This window comes from Cicer arietinum, chromosome 6, assembly GCF_000331145.2.
Source record: "Cicer arietinum cultivar CDC Frontier isolate Library 1 chromosome 6, Cicar.CDCFrontier_v2.0, whole genome shotgun sequence".
NCBI classification, from domain to species: domain Eukaryota; kingdom Viridiplantae; phylum Streptophyta; class Magnoliopsida; order Fabales; family Fabaceae; genus Cicer; species Cicer arietinum.
In genome coordinates, this window is record NC_021165.2 from 28,205,450 (window position 1) to 28,220,035 (window position 14,586).

The following is a 14,586-nucleotide window of genomic DNA, read 5'->3' on the forward strand; positions in this document are numbered from 1 at the left end:
CTTAAAAAAACTATCATCATTTATATAATAGAAAATCGTGCTGATAATGTGTTATAAAAGTAACCCAAAAACAAGAACTAGCATAAAATAATAGAGAGAAAATAGATGAGAGAAGATTAACTTTGTATTAACCTAAAAGATCGTATTTACAATACAATGTGAACTCTATTGATAGGACTCAATAGATTAGTGAATAATCATATTAAAGGCCACCAGTAATTAGTGCATTCACTAACTATTAAAATTTATAGAAATATGAAAGACTAAATATTGGACTTCTGACTTAATAATATTTATAACATCCCCTATATTACATCTAAGCACCCCAAAAATGAGACAATGTTTTGTACATTCATATAATTTTTTGTTGCATATTTGTGGTCCAAATACCTGAGTGGATTCTCAAATTACTACTTGACAATGTTTCTTGATATTACATAACATATGAACTATGAACTGACAGTCATCTTTAATCTACATTATAATCATAATAGTACTGTACCAAAAAAATATTTATAATGGTACAAAATATGGCACAAGCTACCACAATTTTTGATCCATTTTATATAGCAAATGAATGCATTACATTCAACCCATCACAAATTTGTCTAATTAATACAAGGCTTCTTCCTTGAAGCCTAAGCAATCAAGCAATGAACCATCCCAAAGTTTAGAAGCTGCATCTTCCATTACCTAAACGACTTCCGGCGATGGGAAAATGCGTTTCGCTAGCCATTGGAACGGTAACAAAACTTGAGCTTTTTTCTTACGCCAAAACCAAATCGCAGCATTGTAATTTTCGTTGCGGATCGTTCTAGTGGCTGCCCTCCAATCATATTTCTCCATCTCTAAACGTGCGGTTTTCCCCATTGTTTCTCTCAACTCTTTGTCGTGCAGTAGAGGAATTAGTTTGCTCAAGCAGTCTTCGAGATCGCGCGGAGTGTAGAGATAGCCAATTTTGCCATCTTGGTCTTCAGGGATTATGTCTGGGATTCCACCTGCACGTGCCCCCACGACAGGAATCCCTGAAGACATGGCCTCCAAAACAACTTGACCTAGTGTCTCGGACTCTGACGGCATAACAAAGACATCGCCACTTGCATACGCTTGAGATAGTTCTTCGCCTCCTAACATTCCGGTGAATACTGCAGGCATACCTTCAAACATTTTCTCTAGCTCCTCCCTGTCAGTTTAACAACCGATTGTGAAAAAAGTTGCCAAAGATTTTACAATGCTAGCAAAACCAAACTTCGTAACACACTTTTCCATTATTTCATTTTTCTCTTATAAGTCAATATAATAAAAAGTTATTTATTCGAGCTATAATGACAATGTAGAGCTATAGCATAGCAGAGTTTGAACTTTGAACAAACTCTATTATTGGTCTGTAATACGCGATTTAATACAAAATATTGTTAAATAGCAACTATTATAGAGTGAAAACATTGTAGCATAGCAGAATTTGAACAAACTTCTATTTTCCGTGATATGCAATTCACAACATTGCCGTTTAGATTACTGACTAATAGTGAAGTTACCTGTAGGGTCCATCTCCAATAAAAGCGATTCGTGCTTCAGGAATCCTATCCATGACACTGCAAAGTCATGTGTATCAAATGTTAATGCAAGATAAATACTCAAGTTTAAATGCTGAATATACTAATATTAGCTATGGTATGAAGAACTAAAGTAGTAACAGAGCTCAAAGCAAGGTGCATTTCACAGTGAATTACCAGAAAACATCTTGTAAAAGTTGTGACTTAAGTAAGTTTAACCATCTTTTTGCTTCAGTATATCAATAACTAATAGAGCAGTTTTCAACACTCTTAGATTTTAATTTTATGCTGCACCACGGTTTTAAATTGCAGTTGTATTTGTGGTTTCAGTTATGCTATAAACCTTTATATCGCGGTAACATGCAAGCAAATGTGGTTGAGGTTTCCGTAATGTTTCATGCAATGCCGTTGCAAAGACCTCTGAAACTGCTACATTGCAACTACAGTTTTGGTTGCTGACCGCAAGTTAAACCATGTGTTGCACAGCAAAATCTTGTATATACAAGTTCATGTTTCCATGTTTACAAGATGATATTTACCTTTTGAGAAAATCTAAACTCTTCTCAACTCCAAACCGCCCGACATGAACAATCAACGGCTTCTCCGGTTCACCATTGCTGCAAAACAAGTATAAGAATAAGATGAAACACCATTTCAAACTTTGCACATGAAAGTGACAAAAAGGTCCTCACCTCAGTCTCAATCGCATTTCATGGGACTTGTATCGAGGGTTAAAACTTTCAGAATCAACACCCTTGTTCCAAAGACGAATCTTGTTCGCTGGACATCAACAGGAAAAACATGTCAGATAAAAAAGTGTTCGACGCCAACATTCAGCTACCATCATAAAGTGAGAGGATCATACTCCTCTAAAGTGAATAATATCAACTATTGATTTTCTCACTTGATTAAAATATCACTTGTGGTGATTAAAATATCAACTATTGATTTTCTCACTTGATTAACTACTCACTTCAGAGGAGTCAAATTCAATTTGAGATAAGTTGAAAGACTATTTGATAAGGATTGTTTATGTTCACCTGTGGTTACTCTAGCTTCTTCAAGATCCCTTCCAATGGCAGCTGATGGCACTAGAGTTAGATCAGCTGCTCTATGCAGAAACTCTATATAAAACAACAAATTCATGTTACTCTCACAAAAATATGATTCAAAGTTGGATAAAGGAAACAAGAGAGTATATACATACTTAAAACCAACCACATTGGTTGCACCAGCCAGCTAAATGTGTATCTTGGAATGTATCTGAACCCCAAAAAATAGAATATAAACCAATAAGAACGAGTGGTTTAAATCTCAAGAAGTATAGACCCATGTTGCACAAATCGACACTGACACCGACACGATACTAACACATGTAGTTACATTCAATTATTTCCATTTTTCAAATTATTACCAGAATCTATGTATCAGTATCAGTGTTGTGTGTGTTTGTGCTTCATTGGTATAGCAAAATAGCTTTTAAAAATGTGGAAAATATTCGGAAAATTTGAAATTAGAGTAAAATATGTAATTTACACTGGTACATGGGTATGATAGGACATGACAATAGGAACAGACAGAAGCTTTGCAATGATAAGAGCACCAAATACCTGAAATTTAGTTTATATCACATTAGTTAAATATAAAGACTTGTTTGGATTGAATTATTTGAGCTTACTATTATAAGTATTTGTAAGATTGTTTAGTAGAGCTCATGAAAACAACTTATCATATGTCCATCAGTTGATTTCAGCTCATTTCAATAAGCTCTCACAATTTATAGCTTATATAAAAACAGTTTGATTTTACTTTATCTTTTGATATAGATATAGCTCATACATAAACACTTATATGATAAGTGCTTATGCTATAAGCGCTTAATTAAACTGTTTATCCAATAGTTAATAAATGAGGAGATACAGGAAGAATTGCATACATACCATTATGCCAGGTGATGATGCATGTATAATGTCAGGCTTAAACTGAGCAACTGCTGAAATAATTCTTGGACTAAGTGCCAATGATAAGGGTACCTTCTGATACCAAGGAAAAGGGAAGCTGTATTTCTCAACAACAAAAAAATGAAAAAGTTATTAATATGTGCAGCAGTCATAACTTCAAGAACAGATTAGCATCCAATTAAGATGGTTTTAAAATCTAAATTGATGTGAAGAAGTCAAACTTTATAAAATGGTGACAATATGAATACTCTTATACAAAAAAGTGTATGTAATTTTTCACAAAAGAATCTTAAAATGTTTATGATAATAAATAAGTCATTAGTAAAAAGTAAAATCACCCCTTCACCCCAAAATAAACAGTTTTAGTACTTTTTTTGAAGTTAGAAAAGGTCACTTAAGAAAAAGGTTACACATTAACAAAATCAGTTCTAAACAATCTCCACGATTGATTTAGATCACGGGCGAACTCAGTGACTACAATTGAGGAAAAAACAAATGAAGTTCCTTATAACTAAATAACAGAAATTTTAAGATTGAAAAACAACTTTCAAATACTAAAGGACAGTAAAGATGAAGAAAAAAATGAGCTAATAAACTAAAGAGATCAGTGTGAGCAACCTCTTGGATCCAATTAAATGTGCTCCATAAAATTCCTTAGGTACTCCTTCATGTGTTGTCACAACCATGACCTATATATCATTCACAAATATAGTTAGTTAATGAAAAAACAGTATATAAGTAATAAACCATAACCTATATAACATGAACAAATACACTTAGTTGATAAAAAAATGAGGAAACAGGATATGCATAATGAAGAAAATAAACATGTTTTAGGATTGTAAAGATGCTACCTCATCTCCCATTTCTCGAAGGTACTTGATGAAATTCTGAAACCGATTCTTGTATCCAGAGACATATCTGAAAAAGAAAGACTCAAACCAAATTAATATCATGTTCAAAATGAAGATGTTATACTGTTTTTGTTCCAAAGTTGATACAACACTATCTTCTTATGAAGGATTACATATGAATAATGGAAGGTGTTATGCAATCTCATTAGAGTTATAATTTTAATGCAGACAGAAACTAGAAAATATGAAAATGCGATTGCGGCCGTGACGCGTCAAAGTTTTTTATGTCTGCGCTACCACAATTGTGTTGGTATCAATCGTATTTGACTGCAATTTTTCGCAATATCACAATCATAATACAACCATAACCACTATTTAAAGTCTTGCTTGCAAATTAAATTTCTCATCAAGGTATAAAAACAGTCAGCAACTGAGCCGAGTGTCGACAATCACGAAGCGACCACAATTGCAATTAAAAACCGTGCTTGCAAGTTTAATTTCTCATCAAGGTTACCAAAACTTTTGAGTTTACACCAAAATATTCACAAGTCAAATTCCCTTAAAAGCAGCAGAACATAGCTGAAACTTATTCTCAATAGAGAATAAAAGTTAATACAAAGGACATTTCAAAACACTTGAAGACAAAGCAAACTCAATTACATTACAAAGTATGGACCCTAGTAATCCAAATTTCGGCCAAGACGTTAGTAAAGTATGTCAATGATTGTTCTAGCAAAGTTTCAAACTATGGCTCCAATAGATTCGATCTTAACTAAAGTTCATTAACCAATTGGACTAAATTATTAACTATTTAAGCTAAATCACTTGGTTAGACTAATAGACTCCAAATAATATTTTTTCTCTTAACCCTCCTTTTCTAAGGACAACAGGATCCTAGAAATCAGGACTTCGGTCAGGAGATTAATAAGTCTGGTCAATGATTGTTTCAATATATCGATTCAATCTTTACGAAAACTAACAACTTTACTCAATTATTTGGAAACAAAAAAAAAGACAAGAAGACCAATTACAAATCAATCTGATCTAAAAAAATCTGAGCCACCCAAAAGCCAAATTCATCAAACCACAAAAAGTCAACACTAAATCAAAACAAAATAACACATGTCAATGAAAAATTAAAGATCAATCAATGCTGTCACATGTTTCAACTTTGAACAATTAATTTTTTTTTCTAAAATAAAAATTATTTCCAAATCTTAAAAAAACATTCTACATTAAATGAAATGTGAAACAAATAAAAAGGGTACTCACGAAAAAGGAGAAGGTTCAACAAATAGAGCAATTCTTCGAGGTCTAGAATTATTTTCAGTGTCATATAGAACAGAATCAGGAGGACACTCTTCTTCATCTCTAGAATTCAACAAACTATCATCATCAATAGTCATTTTTGTGGAAGCTTCAAGCACAAAACTTTTTCTTCTTTTCACACTATTTAACCTTTCTGAACTCAAAATTTGAACTTTTTTACAAAAGGGTGTAATGGGTTGTTCTCTAAAAGTTCCAAATCTAATAGAATTATTAAGAGGGTTTGAAGAAGAAGAAGAAGAAGAAGAAGGTGAGAGAAAAGGAGGAGAGAGAGAGGAATATATATAGAGAGATGAGTTCATGATGGAAGCAAAAAATGTAGAGAGTATAATATACTTTTATAAGGAGATTAATTAATATTATTAACTCTTTAAATTTTAACTTAATCTATAAATATAGGTATTTAATTAATCATAAATTTTAATATTATTAAGTAGGATATTATGTTTGTTGTGTGTATAAATTTAAATTTATGATGGTATTATATAATTATCATAGTTTGAATTGGTAGATTTGGATTATTAATTAATAAATATGAAATGAAACTTGTGTATTGTGTGAGAAAGAAGGAGACGAATCTTTTAAGACAAATAAGACACACATGCTAAGGACTCTACAAATGGATATTCTTTTTTTGATGGCGGGACATTGAGGAATCAAATGATGACCTGTGAGCATATGCCATTGGGTCACTCTCTCTTAATTGTTTTCCATGTGGGAAATCATTGGATATTTTTGTTTAAATTATGAGTAGAATGAGGCCAAATAAAGTCTAATAAAAAATGATTTTTATTAAAATTTAAATTTAGGATCTTTCGAACAATTAGTTTGAAATTTAATAACTATTATGTATAAGCATAAGAATACATTATAGAATTTGTTATTATCTCGATCTTATAATAGATGCCGTTTAAGAATTTTATACATATATTAATAAATATAATAATTAGAAGAAAAAAAATTATTATAAATTATTTATATTAACTATTGATGGATTTTTTATATTATTATTATTGTAAAGTATAATTATAATATCTTAAAAGTTATATATATTATAATCATTGAAAGGTAATAAAAAAATTAAGTTGTATTGAAAATAATAAATAGCATTTATTTTGAGAATACTTTTTAATTAAAGTAATGGTTGTTATAAGACAAATAAAAAACATCATTAAAATTGACGTGCGTCTATTAAAATATTAATTCCATTAACTGTTTTTAGGAAATGATGTGACACATTAACGTTTATGTGGCACTCCATGTGGATTTGTGCATTAGTACTCAATAACATAAATTATTTTGCTTAAAATAAGTTGCAAAGGATAAATAAAACTGAGATGTGATAGAAAATCTAAAGTTTTGAAAATGGTACTTCAAAATAGTCACTTTTTTAGAGGAAAAATAGTCAATAGTTCATAAAAATAATAACTGAATTAGAAAATTATTTCAGATGAAATATCATTATTGCGTAATGTGACATTTATGTAATCTCACGTAAGTCATTGAATTGTCACTTTCAAATCTTTTAGTAAAAAAAAAAAAAATACTACTTTGATGGATGTGCATCAATTTCAAAAAAATAATTTATATTTAATAAATTTTAAAGATAAAAACGATCGATAATTATAATTTTAATAATTAAATTAGAAATTTATTTTTAATATAATGAAATTTATTTTCAATTATTAGTGTGATGTATCACTAATCTCTTTATAAATATAACTTTTTTTAGTATGATCCCACTATCAACCCAATTTTTTTCACTGAACAAGACTCAAATACAAGACATTGCTTAAGAGATTAAAGTCATTTCAACTCATATCAACATAATGTTGATTAAATATAATCAAATTTAATAATTTTTAGATATTTTGTTATTTTTTTATCGTAAATATTATAAAGTTAATAAATTCAAAAACTAATAGCAATAGCATTCAACAACATCGTCTTGTGTGTATGTATATATATATGGAATAAGAATTAAATTACATCTAAAGAATTACACTTATTCGATAATATAGTATTGAATAAATATTTTTCAAATCAACAATTAAAAGGACAATTATTATCATATAAATCACATTTATAAAATTTTGACATTAATATATAATAAATTATATGTTATTTTAATGTATTAAGATTAACAAACCATTTAATTATATATAATATTAATCTTAATACATCTTGATGACATAAGAAATAATTATATATTAATGTTAAAATTTATAGATACAATAATAATAGTTTTGAATTCAATAGTCCAACAGTAATATTATTAAATGGATGTAGTTGTTTGTTATGTTCATGAGAGGAGTTCAAGAGTTGGTAGAAGAACATCTCACCCTTGCCTTTGCGCCAACTTTGGAAAGCGGAAGAAAATAGAATCTGCTCTATCTTCTGTTAAAGTGAGATTTCTCCATCAAATTAGGAACGTCCTCATACGATACAAGTGTCTATGAACCATGGAATAAGTCATAATAGATTTGTAATAATATATAATAATAATAATACCTTTTTTTTTTTTAAATTGTTACTTTTACATATATCGATAAACTTTGCATTTCCTACTTTTTTTAATTTTTCTATTAATGTTTTAAAAAATATATTTTTTGTCTTAATATTTGGATTCCTAAAAAATGAGATCTTGATAATTTTAAATTCGATTTAAAAGAAAATCTGACTAAAATTATTCCAACACATATTTAAATTTGTTTTTTAAAATAATTTCTCTTTTACCATAGAACGATAACCACTTGATTTTAGAAAATTTATATAATAAAATAATAGTATATAAAGTTAATAGTATAATGCTTAAATGAAAAAAATAAGTTATTAGATTATATAAACTCAAAATAACATTTTTAATAGTTATTAAAATTTGAAATTTATGAAATTTGAGCTAATAAAATATTACAATAATAAGGATTGTAATTTGAAAGTTACAATAATATTATAATAAATAATAAAAATACAGGTTTAATAAAAATAAAATCCTTAAATATAAAATAATTATTACGAAAATAGAAAGAATAAATTTGAGATATTATAACATATAGTATCAAAGAGTTATTGAGTGGATATACAATCACATAACATCTTTAATCAATAATTTATATTAAATCAAATAATTATTATTAATAGTTCTCGTTTCTCACAATAAATATGAGCTCTCACCTGATATGTCATATATATATATATATATATATATAAAAAAGATTCTGCTAAAAAAGCTCTTCTTCCCGTGTCTCAAAATCTATCATCTGTTTTTATTGAGGTTGATAACGTCTTTACAAATGTTTTTAAAATTTTTACTTCTCTTATCTCTCATTTTTTCTTACTTTTTTTTTTGTGTTTACTTTTTTTCTTCTTATTTCGTCTCAGTTATTTTTTTATAATTTATTATAAAAAACAATATATTTGTTGATGTCACACTTTTTCTTTTCTTTCTCTTCCATTATTCAAATATTATTTTTTCTTATAAATATAATTTGTTTTGACTAACACTAATTACTTTAATAATAACTTACATTGTTGTGTGTGATTAAGGTGGAATAGAAGAGCTTGATTTGAGTTTGTAATATATTACATTAATTAACTAATTTAAATTGTTTTGAATCTTAAAATTATTCAACAAATTTGACAATTTTGATTGAGGAGCCGTAATGAATTAGCTTGGCTCAAATTTTTAGAGAGGAAAATAAACCCAATTAAAAATATGTGGTTAGATTTTAATTTTTTTTTAAATATTTTTTGACGAAATATGAATCAAACTAAATTATTATAGAACATGTGGATTGGTTCGGTTCAAATGCAATTGGTATTATTGTGGCCATTACAATCAAATTTAGATTTCTTGTGTTGTTTTTGAAATTTATCCATTTGTATAAACACTAGTGGCTAGTACTTCGAACCTCTTTCCAAAACCTTTTATTTCAACGTGAAGGTTAAAGGGTGAGTGTTAACTTGTAATTTTAAATATGCATATCTAAGAAGAAGATTGATAAAACTTGAGTTGAGATCATTAGTTTAAAGTGTTTGAATTAGAGATGGATGATTAATCTCATTTATCTGAAGAACGATTTGCTGCACTTATTGTTGTTGTTGAGATTTATCTTCTTTCTCACCATTCATCTTTTGTATGTCAAAAACATCAATTTCATCAAATAACACATGCATACTTACTTCCATTGTTTTTGTTCTTAGATTGTAGATTTTTTAACCTTTAGAATCAGTGGAGTATCTTAGAAATATGACTTTATTTGATTTTGCATTAAATTTTTCTAAATTATCTTTGTTATTTAAAATATAGCAATAACAACAAAAAATATGAAATATTTGGCTCTCTGTTTTTCCACAATTCATATGGTGTTGTTTTGTTGAGAATTTTTCTTATTAAACCACAATTTAAAATGTAGCAAGAAGTGTTGATTGCTTCCGCCAAAAAGTATTTCTTAATATTTGATTATTCTAAAATAGTTCTAGTAATTTCTTACAAGGTTCTATTATTTCTTTCAACAACTTCATATTCTTGAGGAGTTCTTACACAAGAAAGAATATGAGAAATATCATTTTCATCAAAGGAATTTTTAAAGGAAACGTTATAAATTCTCCTCCATGATCACTTCTTACTGAGATGATATTTGAGTTTTTTTTCTCATTTTGAACTCTTACAAATTTTTTGAAATTCTTCAAAAGAATCATCTTTTTGTTTTTAAAATAACACTCATATGAATCTTGAAAAATTATCAATAGTTACAAAGCCATATTTATTTCCTCCCAAATTTGTAGTTTTGATAGGACCAAATAGATTAATGTGAAGTAGTTTAACAGGTTATTGGGTTGAAACAAAATCTTTTGAATAAAAACTACTCCTGATTTGTGTTCCTTTAGCACATGTTTTACATATTTTATCTTCGTAAAAACTAATTTTTTGATAGTCCTCTAACAAGATCAAGTTTTGATAACATTGAGATTGTTCTTATGCTTACATGCCCAACATGTTTGTGCCAAACTCATTTATCTTTATCAATGGACATAAAACATAGTGGGTAATTCTTCCAAATATAACACATAAACATTTTTCTTTCTAGATCCAGTGAAAAAGATTTTTCCAGAAGATGTTTACTTAACTTCACATATGTTTGGTTTAAAAATGACATCAAAACTACTATCAAATAATTGACTTATGTGTAGTAGTTTATGCTTTAAACCTTCAATATATTGAACATTGGATACTTTTGCAGAATTACCTTTACCTGTAATACATTTTCCTTTAATTTTTGCTTGATCATTATCTTCAAAAGTTACAGATCCTCCATCCTTCTTAACAAATGAGAGAAAACATTGCATATCTCCTGTCATATGTCTCGGACAACCACTATCCAAGTACCATGAATTTGTCTTGACATTCTGAAAATCAACCTGCATTAGAGTTTAATAAGTTCTTAGGTACCCATATAGCCTTGGGTCCTTCAATGTTAGTTTTTTCTTAAAAAATTACTTTTTTCTTTTCTTTTTAAGATAGCAGTTTGGTTCAGCATGACCAATCTTTGAACAATAATAACACTTTCTTTTTGTTCCAGGAGAACGTTCTTATATGGGGCCATAATGTTCTTCCGTTTTTGGAAATCATTTTTCCTTGATTTTATCATCATTTTTCTTGTGAAAACAATCATAATCAAGATGTCCAAACTTATTACAATAAGAACATTTAGTTTGACATTTTTCTTCACTTTTTACTGGTACAAAAAATTCTTCATACAATTTTTGCTTTTGAGATTTGTCAAAACCAAGTCTAGCTTTTTCAAAAATTCCTACTTTTGATCCCATTTAACTTCACATATGTTTGGTTTAAAAATGACATCAAAACTACTATCAAATAATTGACTTATGCATAGTAGTTTATGCTTTAAACCTTTAATAAATTGAACATTAGATACTTATGCAGAATTACCTTTACCTATAATACATTTTCCTTTAATTTTTGCTTGATCATTATCTTCAAAAGTTACAGATCCTCCATCCTTCTTAACAAATGAGAGAAAACATTGTCTATCTCCTGTCATATGTCTCAAACAACCATTATCCAAGTGCCATGAATTTTTCTTGATATTTTGAAAATCAACCTGCATTAGAGTTTAATAAGTTCTTAGGTACCCATATAGCCTTGGGTCCTTCAATGTTAGTTTTTTCTTAAAAAATTAATTTTTTTCTTTTCTTTTTAAGATAGCAGTTTGGTTCAGCATGACCAATCTTTGAACAATAAGAACACTTTCTTTTTGTTCCCGGAGAACGTTCTTATATGGGGCCATAATGTTCTTCATTTTTTGGAAATCATTTTTCCTTGATTTTATCATCATTTTTCTTGTGAAAACAATCATAATCAAGATGTCCAAACTTATTACAACAAGAACATTTAGTTTGACATGTTTATTCACTTTTTACTGGTACAAAAAATTCTTCATACAATTTTTGCTTTTGAGATTTGTCAAAACCAAGTCTAGCTTTTCAAAAATTCCTACTTTTGATCCCATTCTTTTTTGAAACATTTCTGTAGACTTTATAAAATTTAATAAGTCATTTTTAAGATTTTCAACTTCTGTCTTGAGCATAAAGTTCTCCTTTTGGGTTATAGAACATTATGAAAACTTGTTCTTAGTGGTTTCACTTAAAAGATTTGTTTTTTCAAACATTTTAAAGTCAGATTTTTGCAAGTTTTGGGTGACTTTTTTGAATTCATCATTGATAACTTGGGCCTTTTGTTTTTCTTCTCTTTCTTTATGAAGTTGTTCTTTTAATAAACTACATTTTTGAGCAAGGAAGTTTAAAGCACATAAAAGATTATCAAATTATTTTTTCAATTGTTCATATAAAGGACAATAATTAGAGACAATTACCTCATATTTTATAAATTTCCCATTACGCACATGTTGTCTTCTTCACTATCTTGTGTCTGATTCTTCTGAATCATCCCAAGTAGTCATCATGGATTTTTTCTTGAATGGATATTTTCTTGGTGTTTTTGGTTTAAAGGGCATTCAGTTTTATAATGTCCTAGGTTGTTGCACCTATAAAAAGTAACTTAACCCTTATCTATCTCAGTTTTAGGATTTTACTTTTTGTTGAGGAAATTCCTTCTGATTTGATCTCTTCTTTTCATTCTTTCAATTTTTCTTGTGAGAAGAACAACTTTTTCTTGACCAACTTATTTCTCTTCTGATTCCTCTTTTTCATCCTTTTGTGATAATGAACCAACTTATTTACCTTCCTTTGCTGGTTTGTCTTCTTGAAGTAGAACTTCATGAGCTCTTAGGGCTCTAATTAGTGATAATGAACTTCTTCTTATGATTGTGACCATTAGTTTCCATATGATATGAAGACATCTCATAATTTTTCTCACACTGTCTTTGGCCGAGTAACCTTTGCCAAGAGAGTGCATTTCATTTATAATAGTTGTAAATCTTGAATATATTTCATCAATAGTTTCTCCTTCATTCATCTTAAATGGTTCAAATTTTCTCACACCAATATCTATCCTTATTTCTTTGACATGGCATGTTCCTTCATGATGAGTTTTTAGTGTATCCCACATTTTCTCGCAGTGTTGTATTCATCAACTCTTTCAATTTCCTCCCTCCTTAAAGCACAAGATAAAAATAATTGAGCTTTAAAAGAGTTTAAAAGTACCTTGGTTTTTTCATTTGTTGTCTAAAAGGTCTCATTCTTTTAGACAGGTGTTGGATCACTCTGATCTACTGGTACTAATTTTTCATCTATTATAATTCGTCACATTCATGTATCTTGAGATTTGAGGAATAGTTGCATATTTCATTTCTAGAAGTAGTAGCTTGAACCATCAAAATAAGGTGATTTGAATTTTGACATAACTATTTTTTCTTGAATACTTTTTCTCTAACACTTTGTAGTACCTCAATTTTGGTATGAATAATTAAAAGTTATTTTTTATAATAATAATAATAATAATAATATATTTAATAAATATTTTACAATTATTATAAATCTAAAATAATCATTATTTTACTAATAATAATAATAATAATAATAATAATAATAATAATAATAATAATAATAATAATGTGAAACCAGATAATAAGGAATTACACCAAAATAATTCAGTATTTCTTATGCCACACATCAATACACTACAGTCAAGACACCGATCCATGCCAACACATTGTCCTCAACAGAAATGTCACACAAATCTTCACCTTCTTGATTTTCAGTCTTTGCATCCTGTTGCAAGCAAACTTTGCTTTATATTATCTGCATTCACAGCATCCTACGTACAAACATATTAAAAATCAGTTTATTGGTTCATTTTGTATCAGATATACTAATAAAGGTATTACTTGTATAACCTTCTTTATAACTTCTGTCGCGGCCTAAAATTTCGAGTATTTCTCGAATTCAATGGAGTCGCCACCAAAATTTATTTTAAAATAGGGAAAATATTGGGAAACCCTTAAAATAGTAAAAATAAAAAAAAAATATGGTATTTGAAACCAAATTTTGAGTTCGGGAGTCGATTATGCGTAGGGAAGGTATTAGCACCCTACGACATCCGTTAAAATACGGTTACCTATAATTAATTGTGCAAAATTAATATTAACTTAAGTATATTTATTTTTCTTTATTATTAAATATGAATAACAATTATTACTATACTTAAAATATGATTTTGAAATAAATATGTACTTAACAAATAAAGGACAAAAAAAGAAATTTTTATTTATGTGCTTGACAAGAATGTGATCTTGCTCCTACGTATCTTCCGGTGCGATGGAGAAATCAAAGCTACGTAGTTCTTGGTGTAGAAAATGTTTATGTGTTGAGTGTGTTTTAAAGAAAATTTGTTTTGTGATAAAAAAA

The 14,586-nt window shown here is 28.5% G+C and overlaps 1 protein-coding gene across 1 annotated transcript; it reads right to left on the minus strand.

Moving 5' to 3' along the window:
- Window positions 1-445: 445 nt before the first annotated feature.
- On the minus strand, window positions 446-6,153 carry LOC101492791 (sulfoquinovosyl transferase SQD2). The gene is made up of 11 exons (XM_004506725.4): window positions 5,644-6,153; window positions 4,372-4,438; window positions 4,136-4,206; window positions 3,497-3,614; window positions 3,093-3,166; window positions 2,764-2,819; window positions 2,597-2,680; window positions 2,249-2,336; window positions 2,096-2,173; window positions 1,539-1,595; window positions 446-1,183 (listed from the first exon to the last, which is right to left on the minus strand). The coding sequence occupies exons 1-11, from the start codon at window positions 5,997-5,999 to the stop codon at window positions 694-696; spliced, it is 1,539 nt and encodes a 512-aa protein (XP_004506782.1). The 5' UTR covers window positions 6,000-6,153; the 3' UTR covers window positions 446-693.
- Between the last annotated feature and the right edge of the window lie 8,433 nt (window positions 6,154-14,586).

Bases quoted from the DNA above. Each gene is read 5' to 3' on its own strand.
- LOC101492791 (XM_004506725.4), bottom strand. From the start codon at position 5,999: ATGAACTCATCTCTCTATATATATTCCTCTCTCTCTCCTCCTTTTCTC. The intron at 4,439-5,643 runs GTGAGTACCCTT...TTTCTTTTTCAG, and splicing joins GTTGAACCTTCTCCTTTTTC to ATATGTCTCTGGATACAAGA. The intron at 2,681-2,763 runs GTATGTATATAC...TGTTTTATATAG, and splicing joins ACCAATGTGGTTGGTTTTAA to AGTTTCTGCATAGAGCAGCT.